The sequence below is a fragment of the Falco biarmicus genome, chromosome 14 (genome assembly GCF_023638135.1).
Source record: "Falco biarmicus isolate bFalBia1 chromosome 14, bFalBia1.pri, whole genome shotgun sequence".
NCBI lineage: Eukaryota > Metazoa > Chordata > Aves > Falconiformes > Falconidae > Falco > Falco biarmicus.
Window position 1 is genome coordinate 24140903 of NC_079301.1, and position 16299 is coordinate 24157201.

The following is a 16299-nucleotide window of genomic DNA, read 5'->3' on the forward strand; positions in this document are numbered from 1 at the left end:
CTTTCTTGGAGCAGTGTGCCACAAGTGTCACATCCTCCGGCTTCCTAAGAGCCCTCCGTTGGCTCCGCACCGACTTGCCTATGAGGATGCACTTGTAGCGTCCCACTGGTGCTTTGGAGCCTTGCTGTACTGCTCGTGCCTGGTGCCCTGGCCCCACATGCCTCCCACCCATGGAAGCTGGCACAGACACCCTGCCAGCAGCACTGGTGCTCCCATGTTCATGGGGGTCATGCACGGGCTTAGGTGCAGGGGCCTTGCTGCTCCTGGCTGCCCAGACCTGATCTCTTCTTGCCCTTTCCACCAGCATCATGCTGCTTTTTGAGTCCTGCTTTTCCGCTGGCCTCTTGCGCCGCACCTCACTTACGTCCCACTGAGCTGTGTCCTGCAGAGCCACGGTGTGGGCTGTGGGGCTGTGTGGGGCAGGTGCCTGGCTCCCTGTCTGTGCTGCTGTGCCCTGCTTGCCGAAGAGAGAAGCCGCTGCCTTCGCCGCCTCCTGTTCTGTGGGAGCGAGTGGAGAGCGCTGCTCCTCTTCCTCAGCAGCTGCAGCCAGGGCAGCAGCTGCTGGCTCGGTGTTTGTGGAACGTGCCTGGTCAGGAGACGCATCCTGCTGGTGCCCAGCTGTGACTCCTGCCGCGTGTGTGCCAGAGCTGCTGGGACGGCACGACCCCTCCAAAAGCTCTGGGAACAAAGGGTTGACCCAGATGCTGTAGATCTTGATGTCCTCTTCCTGGGACAGTTCTTTGGTGCTGATATCTTCCCAGCTATCAAGCTTGGCCAGGGCCCCTGGGTGGTTCTTTGGCACTTGAGGGACTATGGCCCTGGGCGCCCTCGACCAGTGCTTTCCGTGGACATGGGCTGCCATGCTTGCAGGAGTTCCCCTCCTCGGGTGCTGCCTGCGGGCCAGCTGTCTCCACTCCAGCTCTGGCAGATCCTCCTCCTTCCTGGAGCAGTGTGCCACATGTGTCACATCCTCCGGCTTCCTAAGAGCCCTCCGTTGGCTCCGCACCGACTTGCCTATGAGGATGCACTTGTAGCGTCCCACTGGTGCTTTGGAGCCTTGCTGTACTGCTCGTGCCTGGTGCCCTGGCCCCACAAGCCTCGTACCCATGGAAGCTGGCACAGACACCCTGCCAGCAGCACTGGTGCTCCCGTGTTCATGGGGGTCATGCACGGGCTTAGGTGCAGGGGCCTTGCTGCTCCTGGCTGCCCGGACCTGATCTCTTCTTGCCCTTTCCACCAGCATCATGCTGCTTTCTGAATCCCTCAAAAGGCACCGGTTTGTCTCCTGTGCAGCTGTGGTGTTGGCTGTGGGGCTGCAAGGGGGACGCCTGCAGCTCTGCATCCTGCCGGCTGCATCCCACTCACCACAGTAGACCCGAGGAGATGGGACAAGCTGTCGGGGTCTGCTGGCAGCTTCCCTGCTCTGGGAAGAAGATTCGGAAGGTGCTGCTGCCTGCGGCTGCCCATGGCCCACCTGTGGGCAGGAAGAGCATGAGTCAGGTGATGGAGGTGGCTACATTGGCACAGCGGCCCCCCCAGTGCTGGCAAGCCCAGCCGCAGCACCAAGAAAGATCCATGTGGCCCCGTCCCACCGCCACCAGCCCTCCTGCCCCATCTCTCACCTGGTGCAGGGTCTGCAGCCTGGGCAGCCTGCTCTGGTGCTGGGGGCGGGTGTTCGCCTCCTCATGCGTGGGCATCTTTGGCGGCGTCTGCCGCTGACCTGCCATGGTCACCCAGGGGAGATGCTGCCTCCTGAGGGAGTCGCTCTTCTGGGAGTGGACACCCCAGGGCTCTCGCCCCTTAAATACCCCCACGGTCACCGTGGAGACCCGCATCACATTGGCCTCTGGGCATGATGCGCTGCCTGCATCACAAAGCCCTGGGCAATGGCTGTGGAGACGCCCACGCCCCACCCGTGAGCACCTGCGCCCCTTTTGAAGTGTCTCACTTGGTGAGGGACGCCAATGGCAATAGCTTTGCCACCAGGCTCTCCAGCATCTTTGTTTTTTGGCAAAGTAAGCCTGCACGGACACGATGCGGGTGGGTTCTCTCCCGTTGCTGGGGGCTGCTGGCTGACACCGAGAGGCGTGGGTGTTGTCCGTGGGCAGCTGCCTTCCCACACGGTGAAGCTTCAGCACTGGCATCAGCTGTGGCTCTGCTCCTGGTGGTTCTGCCTGCTCCGGGCTGAGCGCTCTGGGAAGGGGAAGCATCCATGAGTGTAGGAATGGGGATGTTTCCGAGGAGCAGCCCTGTGGTTTTCTAAACCTTCTGAGTACTGGGAGCCGAGCAGCGCTGGGCTCTGGGTGTGCCCGGGGCAGCTGCTCTGGCTGAGAGCGCCCTTCCCCTGCGATGCCTCTGCTGTCTCGCTGTCTGCCATGGGCTCTCCTGCCAGGTTGGAAGGGGGTGGCGTTTCTGTCTTGGCTGAAGTGCGTAATTGATGGACGCGACCAGAAGGGGCAGATGTAGGCCTGTACGCCTTCAGCACCTTCCTAAGGGGCTTGTGCTGCTTTCCCCCCACAAAGAGGGAGAGTCTGTGTTTCATGATGTGAGGTGGCTTCTTGTCTCTTGCCGCAGGACAACAAGCCATGGATCTCCCTGCCCCATGGAAAGGGTATCCGCCTGACCATTGCTGAAGAAAGGGACAAGAGACTGGCAGCCAAGCAGAGCAGTGGGTGACCTCCAGCTCGGGTCAGCCGTGGTCCTTTCAGTGTATTAATTATACCGTTTGCCAAGTGGCGGTGTGAGTGGCTGAGGAGCATCCAAGGGCTGGAGGGAGCCATGCTGTGCCAGTGTGAAGCCACACTCCGCTCTCTAGAAGGGCCTGCTGATGCGGGGAGACTCCTGGTGACCCGACCAATCACCAGAACCATCTTCCAGAAGGGCAAGGGGGAGCGGTAGGAGACCCTCCAGGCTGGTCCGTTCCTGGGAAGGTGCTGGCAGAAACGCTCCTGGACACCGTTCCCAGGGCCATGCTGGAGGAGCAGGGCTCTGGAAGAGCCAGCTGGGCTCTCCCTGGGGCCAGTGGTGCCAGACAGGCTTGAGGCTCTCTGGGATTGCCCCTGGCCGCGGGACTGAGCAGAGAGGGGAGGCTCCGTGACCAGTGCCAGGGGTGGGTGGTGCATTGGCCGGTGAGTTGGGCTTTGGCGGGGGGCGGTGCTCAGCATCCTGAGCCCAGCTGACAGCTGCTTACTGGCATGGATGGTCCCTCACGGGCTGCTCTTCAGTGCCTTTCCTCTGGAGGTGGAGTGTTGGGGTCTGCAGCGTGTCTGCAGACGAGTTAGTTGACTTTAAAGACTTAGTCGTGTTCCTTTAAGACAGCCCCAAAAATGACAAGTATGTGAACAGGATGTGTAGAACCGGAGCTTAGAACCTCAGCAAACGGGCACCTACAGCAAGAGCAAAGAGCAAGCAAGAGGAAGACGACAGCAAGCCTATCAGGGTCTGACACACGTACTATCTAAGATATATAAGCAATCTGTCCAGATAATAAAGGCCATTCTGGCCATTTTGTCTGAACCCAGCCACGTAGATATAGTGTTTTTATGTCCGTCTTGACTTGCGTCACCTCGACGTGCCGATATGATCCCAGTAAGGGGTATCAGGAGGAGACCCTGAGACTGTGCCCCCGATAAGGGGTGTCAGGAGCAGATCCTGAGGCTGTGACCAGCGGGTTGCTGGGGAGGTGGAGCCTGGTGAAGCGGAATAGCACAGCAGGCGGCTGCTAGATCCCGGGAGAACGTGACGCCGGTAAGGTGAGCCACCAGGGACAGCATGGGGACTAAGTTCTCTAAGGAAGATACCACTGTGCTGTCAATGTGGAAGTTAGTGTTACGGAAATGTGGAGCTACTTTAGATGGGCTGCGGTTAGGCAGTATGGTATTGAGGGCCAAGAGACACGGAGTAGAAACGTCCACCGTGACTGCTCTTAGTGTGTTGACCTGTGACAATTTAGGATCAACACTGTCGGAAGCTGTGATGAAAGAGGACAAAGAGGCGTCGGGGCATTTGGCTACACGGGGACTGCTTAGAGATGCTGTGGGGGGCTTAAAAAATGAGCAAGATGTGAGTGGGGGCTTGAAAAGTCAGCAAGACGCGAGCGGGGGTGTATCACCCAAACCTGCCCTGGATCCCCCTCCAACTACAGACAGGAGGGGGAGGGGGAGGGGGAGGGGGAGAGTCCGTGCCCCTTACCAGACGCCACTCCTGTATGCCCCAAAGCCCCTAAATAAGCCCAGCAGCATTGACCTATGTTCGGTAGCGATTCCGAGGACAAGGACAACAAGGAGAAACCTCGGTGGACCGATCCCTGCCCCCCTGAGTCCCAACGGCATTTGTGCCAGCCCACACTCCCTCCTCCCCCAGCTTCTTCTCCTTTCCCGCCTGCCCCCTCAGCTCCTCCCCTGCCTCCACAGGATGGAAACGCCAAAAATCCAGAATCGTGCCCAGCTATGACAAGGTTATCAGTCAGAGGCGGTGAAGAATGTGGAGGTGGTAGTAATCCAGTATCCAACGTTACGGTAACGCCGCGCAACCCTTGGCAATTTTGGCAGGCTGTAAAAGATGGGGCACTACAAGAGGGGAACTGGGATTTAGTAGGACATATAGACGGACCGCTCCTTGATGTTACTACTCCTTCCACCGCTGCGCCGCATGCATATCCTGTTACGACAGGAGATGCGGGGCTGCTGGTAATCCTAACGTTCATACACCGTTTGCTTGGAAAATAGTGCAGGACTTGCAAAACACTGTTTCTCAGTACGGGGTGAATTCGCCGGCTACAATGCAATTCTTGCGTGTGCTTACCACGGACACTTGGACTCCTTTTGATAGTTCTCAAACGGCACAGATCATGTCCCAGCCTGTGCAACTAGCGGTCTTCCACGCAACCTGGCGGGTAGCTGCGCAACAGCAAGGGCTGCCGAATCGAAACCTTCCGCAAGATGATCCCCGGGTTGGTAATGGGCCTGATGTGTTGGTGGGTACTGGGCAGTATGCCAACCCTCAACATCAGGCTCAGTGCCCCCCCCCCAGTATTCGATCAAATAAAAAATTTAGGCATGCAAGCAATAATGAAAACTGCACAATTAGCAGAGTCAATGAGCGTTATCCAGCAATTAAGCAAGGCCCAAAAGAACCATTTTTGCCATTTGTGGAAAAGTTGCAACATGCTGTTGCCTCTCAAGTGTTTGACCCTCACCTGCGTGCCATGCTAGTAAGGCAATTAGCCAAAGATCGTGCTAATGCTGATTGTCAAAAAACAATCGAAGGATTGCCAGGAGGACCCAGCTTAGAAACTGTGATATCAGCCTGTGCCAAGGTAGGTGCCTTGGAACGCAAAATAGCAGTAACGGCTGCTGTGCAAATGCAATGTTACTCTTGCGGTAAGTCAGCACGCCTTAAACAGGGCTGCCCCTCCAAAAAACAATGCGTGGCAAAACCTAGACTGTCCACGTCAGAAATTCCTTGTTTCCACTGTGGAAAGAAAGGACATTTTGCAAAGCAATGTCATTCTCGTTTTGATAGAGAAGGATTCCACGCACCGGGCCAGGGAAACGCTCACAAGAGCGCGAGGAGGCGCGCAATGACACTAGTACCTCTGGCTGCCACACCAACCAGCCAGCCAGCCTCATGTGAGCAATTATCAGGGAGGACCCAAGGATCAGCAGGGATGGATGGATGCACCAGTGAATCGGTAACTCTAGCCAACCATGGAGTGTTTAAGGTCCATCTGAATGCTCAGGGGCCAACAGGGAAGGGCCTTAGTGCCTTACTGATAGGTCGATCTAGTACTACTTTACACAAGATCCAAGTCCATGTTGGTGTTATTGATGCAGACTTCACAGGTTAAATATGTGCCTTAGTTTCCACACGGGTGCCTCCTGTTACAATTCTGAAAAATACAGGCCTTGCTCAACTTGTGCCTTTTGTGAGTTGTGTTTCCCCAACAGAGCCTGCATGGCGGGGTGATGAAGGATTCGGCTCCACAGGAATACCTCAAGCGTGTTGGACGCAAGAACTATCTCCACAACGACCTAACCTGACCTGCACTGTGGCGTCATCGGGAGGTACTCCTGCACAAGTGAAGTTGAGCGGTCGGTCTTCTGGATACCGGAGCAGACGTAACTGTCATATGGAGCAAAGACTGCCGCCTCAAAGGGCTTTGGTAAATAACGCAGCGGGAGTTGTAGGTCTGGGGGGCATGACTACTAGCTGCTTGTCTGTAAAACCTATACAGATCAAAACACAAATGGACAGACTGCCTCCGTCTGGCCATATGTTACCACCGCACCACTCACTTTGTGGGGCCGAGATTGCTTAGGACAATGTGACAGAAAGCTTAGAAATAACTAGATTAACAGGAGATGGAAAACTTAGAATAATTAAAATTCTCATTGTCTGCACAAAGAGGAGCTTCACAGTGTGACTTGGCAAATGAGGCGAGGAGCTTCACAGTAGGACTTGGCAAATTAGGCCCGGTCCTGGGGCCCTTTGTACTGATAAGGTGGACCTGGGATGCTCTGTGTGCCGATAAGAAGACACCGGTATGCGAACCTCTGTGCCTTGAGGTAGGAAAACCGGATCTGTCCTGTTTTATGGATCGGAAAAAATTCAAGACACGACTGAGTCTGCGCGAAGAGTGAAGGTGAAAAGTTCAGAGTGAGGGAGACTACTAAGCCTTCATCCTCAACGACCCCCCGCGAGCACCACCAGGAGGCAGTGAGCAAGTGCAAATGGGAGGAAACTTATGTTAGTGACTTCTGGGTAGACTCATTATCCTAACCCAACCTCTTCTTGGGCATCTATTGAGTATGTATGAATGTATACTTGAAATCACACGTGCACAAAGAGGTCGGGGCAGCAGGTGCTTTTGGAATTATCCACCCTGATGCCCGCCGGTGAATTAAACGTGCCTGCTTTATAGCCTATGCTGAGTTGCAGAGTTTAATTCCGCACGTCAAATGGGGAGTTTGTATCACCACGGATTTTTAACTGGGACCAACGTTCTACAGGGAGCGAAACAGCCTAGCCTTGGTCTCACTTGGTTAACCGATAAACCAGTATGGGTAGATCAGTGGCCCCTGCCCCAGGAAAAGCTGTGTGCCCTGCATGGATTAGTTAAGGAGCAATTAGACGCGGGCCAGGCTGAAGAATCCCATAGGCCGTGGAAGACCCCTGTATTTGTGGTAAAAAAGAAATCAGGTAAATGGCGATTGTTGCGTGACCTGCGTAAAGTCAATGCAGTGACGGCCTCTATGGGGGCCTTGCAGCCAGGATTGCCGTCTGCCACCGTGACACCAGTGGAGTGAGACATTTTAGTTACTGATCTGAAAGATTGTTTTCTTACCATTCCTTTAGATCCAAAAGACAAAGCCAAGTTGGCCCTTACAGTACCAACTAGAAGTAGCTCTGAGCCCACAAAAAGCTACCACTGGACCGTGCTGCCTCAAGGCATGAGAAACCTGCCAACCATTTGTCAATGGTTTGTAGCCCAAGCCCTGAGCTCAGTGAGAGACAAATACCAAGATGTTTACTGTTATCGTTACATGGATGACATTTTGCTAGCAGCACCGTCAAAAGAGCTGCTGGAGACAGTTGAGAAGGATGCCAGGCACAGTTTAGCAGAGTTTGGATTGACTGTAGCTCCTGAAGAAGTTCAGAGGCAAGGGCCCTGGAAATATCTGGGCATGAATGTGCTGAAGAGAACTGTGTCTCCACAACCTATCAAATTGAAACTGGACGTAAAGGCCTTGAGCGATGTCCAAAAGCTTGCAGGAATGCCGAATTGGCTATGGCCTTATTATTTAGGCCTTACTAATGAACAAAGGCCACCTTTTTGGCAACTTTTAGAAGGAGACACAGATCTTTTAGCCCCAAGGCATTTAACACCTGCAGCCTTGGCACTTGTGAAAGAAGTCAAACAGTTGATCTCTGCACGACATGTGTGGCGTGTAGATATCACGCTTCCTTTAAGTGGTTTTATTTTAATGGACCAGTCTTCTCCTTATGCTATGCTGGCCCAGTGAAAGCAGGCTTGGGAAGATCCACTGCATGTGCTTGAGTGGTTGGTTCTGCCTTTGCAGCCTAAGAAAACCGCTGTTGGATGGTACAAACTTGTTGCCGATTTGATCATAAAAATCCCAAAGTGATGTTTAGAGTGGACTGGAGTTGATGCGTCAGCTGTGATTAGCCCCGTACAACAATTCTCTTTTGAATGGGCGCTGTCAAACTCTACTGCCCTCCAAGTGGCTCTTGCCAATATTCAAGGGCAAGTTCAGTACCATCATCCACCTCACCCACTTTTGAAAATGACTGTAGATCTAACTTTGCAGCCACGGCAACTGAGTCAGAGACGACCAGTCAAAGGTGGCACAGTATTTGCAGACGGGTCTGGAAAAAACGGGGAAAGCCGTAGTTGCTTGCAAACAGAATGGGCAATGGCATTCCCAAATTGTGTATCGGGAAGGATGCCCGCAAGCTGTAGGGTTGCGGGCTGCGGCCTTGGCATTTCAATCCTTCCCAGGCCCTCTTAATCTCGTTACTGATTCAGCCTGTGTGGCAGCCCTCCTTCCCAAGTTAGAGATGGCTGTCCTTGGCCATGTCAACAATCCCAAGCTTTTTGCACTTTTGACTTTAGTTTGGGAAGAGATTCGGAAACGCCATTCTCCATTTTATGTTACGCATGTTAACAGCCATGCTTCCCTACCCGGTTTTGTAATTGAAGGCAATGCTAGAGTTGATGCTCTGGTTTCTGTGGCTCTGTTGGTGCCTGTTCCTGATGTCCACCAGCAGGCTTTGTTAGCCCACCAATTTTATCATCAGAATTGGCGATCCTTGTATCATCAGTTTGGTCAAAAGGGTCTCTCTCAGGCTGCTGCAGGCAGTATGGTTGCAGCCTGTGCAGACTGTCAAAATGTTACCTCCGTGCCCGATTATGGAGTTAATCCTAGAGGCCTTCAAGCTTTACCGCTTTGGCAAACAGATGTAACTCATTACAACGAGTTTGGCAGACAAAAACATGTCCATGTTACAATAGATACATATTCTTCTGCAATGATTGCTCCTGCCCGCACAGGTGAGACCACTCGTGAGGTCATTCGGCCCTGGCAACGTGCTTTGTCTGTGCTCGGCGTCCCCCTTGCGATCAAAACGGTCAATGGACCTGCCTATAACTCTAAGTCCGTCAGTCAGTTCCTTTCCCTGTGAGGGATCTCCCCCAAATTTGCTCTTCCCCATTCCTCCCGGGCCAAGCCATCGTTGAACGCTTGAATGGTACTCTCAAACGCCTGCTTGAAAAACAGGGAGGAGGAATGAAGGGAATGACCCCAGAGGCACGTTTAGAGAAAGCACGCTACGTTTTGATCTTTTTGAAAATCTCTGCCGACCGTGCGGTGCCTCCCATTGTGCGGCACTTTGTGTCAATTGGTGCTAAGCAGCAAAAGCACAAAGGCGTCTTAGTACGCCTGAAAGACCCTTGTACCTTGTACACAAAGGCATTCGTCAGGACCGCATGGATTGTTAACCTGGGGGAGAGGTTATGCTTGTGTTTCTACAGATGAAGGTCCGCGATGGATACCTGCTGGCTGTGTGCGGCCTGAGCTTAGCGTGCCGGATCGTGGGAGCACCGCCGCCGCCAGTCAACCCAACAGCTAATGTGCGGTCTCCTTAGCACAGCAACTGAACCCGTCCTGGTTTGGTGTGTCTGTGGTGCAAGGCAGTCAACCTTTCCACACTTGTCTGATCGATGTGGCCTTCCTCAAAACTTGCAACGTGTGTTAACAGACATCATTGCGTAAAAGCGAACGTACGATTTTGACAAAGACTTTGGGGAATGAAGGACCTTACTGAAAGCCTTCCGATATTTGGGATAATTGGTTACCTCTGTATAACGTTATACCGCAAGAAGTTGATATTGTTGGCACTTTGAATGCCGACAGTTGTTTTTCTGTAGATGCTAATGTAGTAGGAGGCCATGATGGGACCATGACACCCGCATAAATCAACCCGTGAACATGTTGATAAGCATAATGCGCTTAAACGCCATATAGCTTTAGATGAAGCGTGTAATGACGTAGTTGATTTATGGAACCGATGGGAACATATTGCAGCAGCTCTTCGCTTACCCGGAGCAGCAGCAGGGAAAGCATTAAAAGAGTTAAATCACCTTCTTTGTTAGGTAGTTAAGAATGTGAGTCAAACCTCTAGTGTTCTGGGATTGTTAGCTGATGATTTGCCAGGAGTACAACACGCAGTTTTACAAAACAGAGCAACTATTGACTTTTTGTTGTTGACTCAGGGACATGGCTGAGAGTATTTTGGTGGCATGTGCTGCATTGATTGTAGGCGCCCCATTGCAGCAACATGTTACCAAAATCTGAGAAAATGTCGGGCTTTTGGCATCGATTCACTCGACTGGCAGGACTGATTGTTTGCTACTGCCTTGTTTGCCATTGTGTTTGCAAAGGACCCTGCAGCACACAGCAAACCTGGTACTAGCTGTTCAAAACCAAAAAGGGGGATTTTTTGGGGTCTGCAGCGCGACTGCAGATGCGTTAGTTGACTTTAAAGACTTGTCTTAAAGTCGTGTCCCTTTAAGACAGCCACAAAAATGACAAGTAAGTGAACAGGAAGTGAAGAACCGGAGCTTAGAACCGCAGCAAACGGGCACCTACAGCAAGAGCAAAGAGCAAGCAAGAGGAAGACGGGCAGACACGGGCCCCGTGGAGCGAGGCCAGCGGAGGCCCCATCTGGTTGGGAGCTGGAATGCCAGCGGCATGGGCAGAGGCCGAGGGCACAGGCTCTGCTCAGCGTGGAGAAGAGGGAGCACAGCGGCTCTCCAGCTCTGCCTGCTGGCGTGGGCCTTGCCTGCGCGGGTCTTTCTGCCAGGGTGGAGCAGGCACACATGAGCCCTGGGGGAAAATGGTCAGCTTTTATTGGCCTCAGAAAGCATGCAGGGGCCAGCAGAGGCTGGCGCCACGATGTCCTCAGGGCAGCTGAATGCGTGAGGCGCAGTCCCGGCAGCCATCCCTCCAGTGCCTCCCTGCGCTGCACCTTCCGCATGCAGCACGGGCTCAGGGGCAGCCGGCACCTTCATGGGCCCCGCTGGCAGCAGGGCGCTGCTGCTCTCGCTGTGCCGTGATGCAGGTACAGGAGAAAGCCCTGCGCAGAGCCCTGAGCACCCTGCGGAAGAGGGAGGGCCGTCGCCGTCGAGCTGGGGTGTGCGGCAGGGCGGCGATGCCTGTGGAAGAAGGAGAGCTGTAGGCAAGGGGCTGGGCAGGTAATGGGCAAGGTCCTGCCTGCTCCCCACCACCGAGGGCTTTCCCCAGGGAGGGGTGTCCAGGGAACGGCCAGCCCCTCTGCACGCAGTCCTGCCGCCCTGGCCTGGGTGCAGGGCGCCGGGACAGCCGGACCGGGCCTGCCCTGGCCGAGGCAGCGCTCGACTCGGACGTACCTGGCTCATCCTCGGGCTCATCCCTGGAGCCGGAGCAGGGCGATGTGTTACCACTCTGCTCGGAGGTTGCCTGGCCCTCCGGGGGAACAGCGTGGGGGTCCTGGAAGAGCTCCAGGCTGATGTCTTCCCACTTGTCGTCCTCCTTGGCCAAGACCCCTGGCGCCTCCTATAAAAACAGGAACAACAAAGGGAGAGCTAAGCATCCGTCACTGGATGCGGGGAGAAACCGGCGCCTGGGGATGGGGTTTCGTGGTAGGCTTGGCTGTGTTAGGTGTCGGGTTGGCTGGGCTTACGGTCCTGCAGCCAGAGGAGGGCTGCGTGTCGCCTCTGTGCTTGGAGGTCTCCTGCATGGGGAGAGCAAGACTAAAGGCGGGGGCGGGGGCCGGGGGGGTGGTGGTGGTGGGGAGGAGATGGAGAGGATGTCCACCAGCCATGTCCCTGCCACACATGCCCCGGGCGCCGCGCCTGCCTCCGGTACCTGGGGATGCTCGGTGCTGGCCACGCACCCCTGGCTCACCTGGTGCCAAGGCTCCCAAGGCAGGGGACAAGCTGTCTCATTGTCTCCGTTCTCTGCTGCTGGGGCAAGGTGTGGTGTGGCGGTGTTGTCCACAGCATTTTCAGGCAACAAAAAAGCCCCTTCATGATCGTGTGCTGCCGGGGAGACGATGGCTGCACTAGCCTCTCCTGGATGGTCTCCAGACATGGGAGAAGCCATGTGTTCTTCATCCTGGCGTTCGTCTGGGACAGGAGAGGCTGTGCTGGGCTCTCCCCGAGGCTCTGCAGCCAATGTAGACTCGCTATCCTCAGTTGCTGCACGTGGTTTTACTGCCATCACCGCATCCATGCTTTGTGCCGAGTGCCGCTGTTCCACCGGCTGCTGGCTGCGTTCTTGGATCACAGCCTCAAGCTCGTGCAGGACATCACTCATGTCCCACCAAGCTGCGTCCTGCAGAGCCACGGTGTGGGCTGTGGGGCTGTGTGGGGCAGGTGCCTGGCTCCCTGCCTGTGCTGCTGTGCCCTGCTTGCTGAAGAGAGAAGCCGGTGCCTTTGCCGCCTCCTGTTCTGTGGGAGCGAGTGGCGAGCGCTGCTCCTCTTCCTCAGCAGCTGCAGCCAGGGCAGCAGCTGCTGGCTCGGTGTTTGTGGAATGTGCCTGGTCAGGAGACGCATCCTGCAGGTGCCCAGCTGTGACTCCTGCCGCGTGTGTGCCAGAGCTGCTGGGACGGCAGGACCCCTCCAAAAGCTCTGGGAACAAAGGGTTGACCCAGATGCTGTAGATCTTGATGTCCTCTTCCTGGGACAGTTCTTTGGTGCTGATATCTTCCCAGCTATCAAGCTTGGCCAGGGCCCCTGGGTGGTTCTTTGGCACTTGTGGGACTAAGGCCCTTTCTGCCTTCGCCCAGTGCTTCCCGCGGACATGGGCTGCCATGCTTGCAGGACTTCCTGCAGGACTTCCCCTCCTCCTGTGCTGGCTGTGGGCCAGGAATCTCGACTTCAGCTTCTGCGGATCCTCCTCCTTCCTGGAGCAGTCTGCCACATTTGTCATATCCTCAGGCATCCTACGGACCCTCCGTTGGCTCCGCACCGACTTGCCTATGAGGATGAACTTGTCGAGTCCCACTGGTGCTTTGGAGCCTTGCTGTACTGCTCGTGCCTGGTGCCCTGGCCCCACAAGCCTCGTACCCATGGAAGCTGGCACAGACACCCTGCCAGCAGCACTGGTGCTCCCGTGTTCATGGGGATCATGCACGGGCTTAGGTGCAGGGGCCTTGCTGCTCCTGGTTGCCCGGACCTGATCTCTTCTTGCCCTTTCCACCAGCATCATGCTGCTTTTTGAGTCCTGCTTGTCCGCTGGCCTCTTGTGCCAGACCTCACTTACATCCCACTGAGCTGTGTCCTGCAGAGCCACGGTGTGGGCTGTGGGGCTGTGTGGGGCAGGTGCCTGGCTCCCTGTCTGTGCTGCTGTGCCCTGCTTGCCGAAGAGAGAAGCCGGTGCCTTCGCCGCCTCCTGTTCTGTGGGAGCGAGTGGCGAGCGCTGCTCCTCTTCCTCAGCAGCTGCAGCCAGGGCAGCAGCTGCTGGCTCGGTGTTTGTGGAATGTGCCTGGTCAGCAGACACATCCTGCAGGTGCCCAGCTGTGACTCCTGCCGCGTGTGTGCCAGAGCTTCTGGGACGGCAGGACCCCTCCAAAAGCTCTGGGAACAAAGGGTTGACCCAGATGCTGTGGATCTTGATGTCCTCTTCCTGGGACAGTTCTTTGGTGCTGATATCTTTCCAGCAACCAAGCTTGGCCAGGGCCCCTGGGTGGTTCTTTGGCACTTGTGGGACTAAGGCCCTTTCTGCCTTCGCCCAGTGCTTCCCGCGGACATGGGCTGCCATGCTTGCAGGACTTCCTGCAGGACTTCCCCTCCTCGGGTGCTGCCTGCGGGCCAGCTGTCTCCACTCCAGCTCTGGCAGATCTTCCTCTTTCCTGGAGCAGTGTGCCACAAGTGTCACATCCTCCGGCTTCCTAAGAGCCCTCCGTTGGCTCCGCACCGACTTGCCTATGAGGATGCACTTGTAGCGTCCCACTGGTGCTTTGGAGCCTTGCTGTACTGCTCGTGCCTGGTGCCCTGGCCCCACATGCCTCCCACCCATGGAAGCTGGCACAGACACCCTGCCAGCAGCACTGGTGCTCCCGTGTTCATGGGGGTCATGCACGGGCTTAGGTGCAGGGGCCTTGCTGCTCCTGGCTGCCCAGACCTGATCTCTTCTTGCCCTTTCCACCAGCATCATGCTGCTTTTTGAGTCCTGCTTGTCCGCTGGCCTCTTGCGCCGCACCTCACTTACGTCCCACTGAGCTGTGTCCTGCAGAGCCACGGTGTGGGCTGTGGGGCTGTGTGGGGCAGGTGCCTGACTCCCTGCCTGTGCTGCTGTGCCCTGCTTGCTGAAGAGAGAAGCCGCTGCCTTCGCCGCCTCCTGTTCTGTGGGAGCGAGTGGAGAGCGCTGCTCCTCTTCCTCAGCAGCTGCAGCCAGGGCAGCAGCTGCTGGCTCGGTGTTTGTGGAACGTGCCTGGTCAGGAGACGCATCCTGCTGGTGCCCAGCTGTGACTCCTGCCGCGTGTGTGCCAGAGCTGCTGGGACGGCACGACCCCTCCAAAAGCTCTGGGAACAAAGGGTTGACCCAGATGCTGTAGATCTTGATGTCCTCTTCCTGGGACAGTTCTTTGGTGCTGATATCTTCCCAGCTATCAAGCTTGGCCAGGGCCCCTGGGTGGTTCTTTGGCACTTGAGGGACTATGGCCCTGGGCGCCCTCGACCAGTGCTTTCCGTGGACATGGGCTGCCATGCTTGCAGGAGTTCCCCTCCTCGGGTGCTGCCTGCGGGCCAGCTGTCTCCACTCCAGCTCTGGCAGATCCTCCTCCTTCCTGGAGCAGTGTGCCACATGTGTCACATCCTCCGGCTTCCTAAGAGCCCTCCGTTGGCTCCGCACCGACTTGCCTATGAGGATGCACTTGTAGCGTCCCACTGGTGCTTTGGAGCCTTGCTGTACTGCTCGTGCCTGGTGCCCTGGCCCCACAAGCCTCGTACCCATGGAAGCTGGCACAGACACCCTGCCAGCAGCACTGGTGCTCCCGTGTTCATGGGGGTCATGCACGGGCTTAGGTGCAGGGGCCTTGCTGCTCCTGGCTGCCCGGACCTGATCTCTTCTTGCCCTTTCCACCAGCATCATGCTGCTTTCTGAATCCCTCAAAAGGCACCGGTTTGTCTCCTGTGCAGCTGTGGTGTTGGCTGTGGGGCTGCAAGGGGGACGCCTGCAGCTCTGCATCCTGCCGGCTGCATCCCACTCACCACAGTAGACCCGAGGAGATGGGACAAGCTGTCGGGGTCTGCTGGCAGCTTCCCTGCTCTGGGAAGAAGATTCGGAAGGTGCTGCTGCCTGCGGCTGCCCATGGCCCACCTGTGGGCAGGAAGAGCAGGAGTCAGGTGATGGAGGTGGCTACATTGGCTCAGCAGCCCCCCCAGTGCTGGCAAGCCCAGCTGCAGCACCAAGAAAGATCCATGTGGCCCCGTCCCACCGCCACCAGCCCTCCTGCCCCATCTCTCACCTGGTGCAGGGTCTGCAGCCTGGGCAGCCTGCTCTGGTGCTGGGGGCGGGTGTTCGCCTCCTCATGCGTGGGCATCTTTGGCGGCGTCTGCCGCTGACCTGCCATGGTCACCCAGGGGAGATGCTGCCTCCTGAGGGAGTCGCTCTTCTGGGAGTGGACACCCCAGGGCTCTCGCCCCTTAAATACCCCCACGGTCACCGTGGAGACCCGCATCACATTGGCCTCTGGGCATGATGCGCTGCCTGCATCACAAAGCCCTGGGCAATGGCTGTGGAGACGCCCACGCCCCACCCGTGAGCACCTGCGCCCCTTTTGAAGTGTCTCACTTGGTGAGGGACGCCAATGGCAATAGCTTTGCCACCAGGCTCTCCAGCATCTTTGTTTTTTGGCAAAGTAAGCCTGCACGGACACGATGCGGGTGGGTTCTCTCCCGTTGCTGGGGGCTGCTGGCTGACACCGAGAGGCGTGGGTGTTGTCCGTGGGCAGCTGCCTTCCCACACGGTGAAGCTTCAGCACTGGCATCAGCTGTGGCTCTGCTCCTGGTGGTTCTGCCTGCTCCGGGCTGAGCGCTCTGGGAAGGGGAAGCATCCATGAGTGTAGGAATGGGGATGTTTCCGAGGAGCAGCCCTGTGGTTTTCTAAACCTTCTGAGTACTGGGAGCCGAGCAGCGCTGGGCTCTGGGTGTGCCCGGGGCAGCTGCTCTGGCTGAGAGCGCCCTTCCCCTGCGATGCCTCTGCTGTCTCGCTGTCTGCCATGGGCTCTCCTGCC

The 16299-nt window shown here is 56.4% G+C and overlaps 1 protein-coding gene across 2 annotated transcripts; it reads right to left on the reverse strand.

Annotated features, from left to right (window-relative positions):
- Window positions 1–11010: 11010 nt before the first annotated feature.
- Window positions 11011–12944, reverse strand: LOC130158762 (skin secretory protein xP2-like). Of its 2 annotated transcripts, XM_056359750.1 has the most exons (3): window positions 11967–12944; window positions 11450–11615; window positions 11011–11236 (listed from the first exon to the last, which is right to left on the reverse strand). In XM_056359750.1, the coding sequence occupies exons 1-3, from the start codon at window positions 12873–12875 to the stop codon at window positions 11070–11072; spliced, it is 1242 nt and encodes a 413-aa protein (XP_056215725.1). In that variant the 5' UTR covers window positions 12876–12944; the 3' UTR covers window positions 11011–11069. The 2 variants fall into 2 exon arrangements, with proteins under 2 accessions (XP_056215725.1, XP_056215723.1); XM_056359748.1 differs by having other exon boundaries at window positions 11011–11615.
- Between the last annotated feature and the right edge of the window lie 3355 nt (window positions 12945–16299).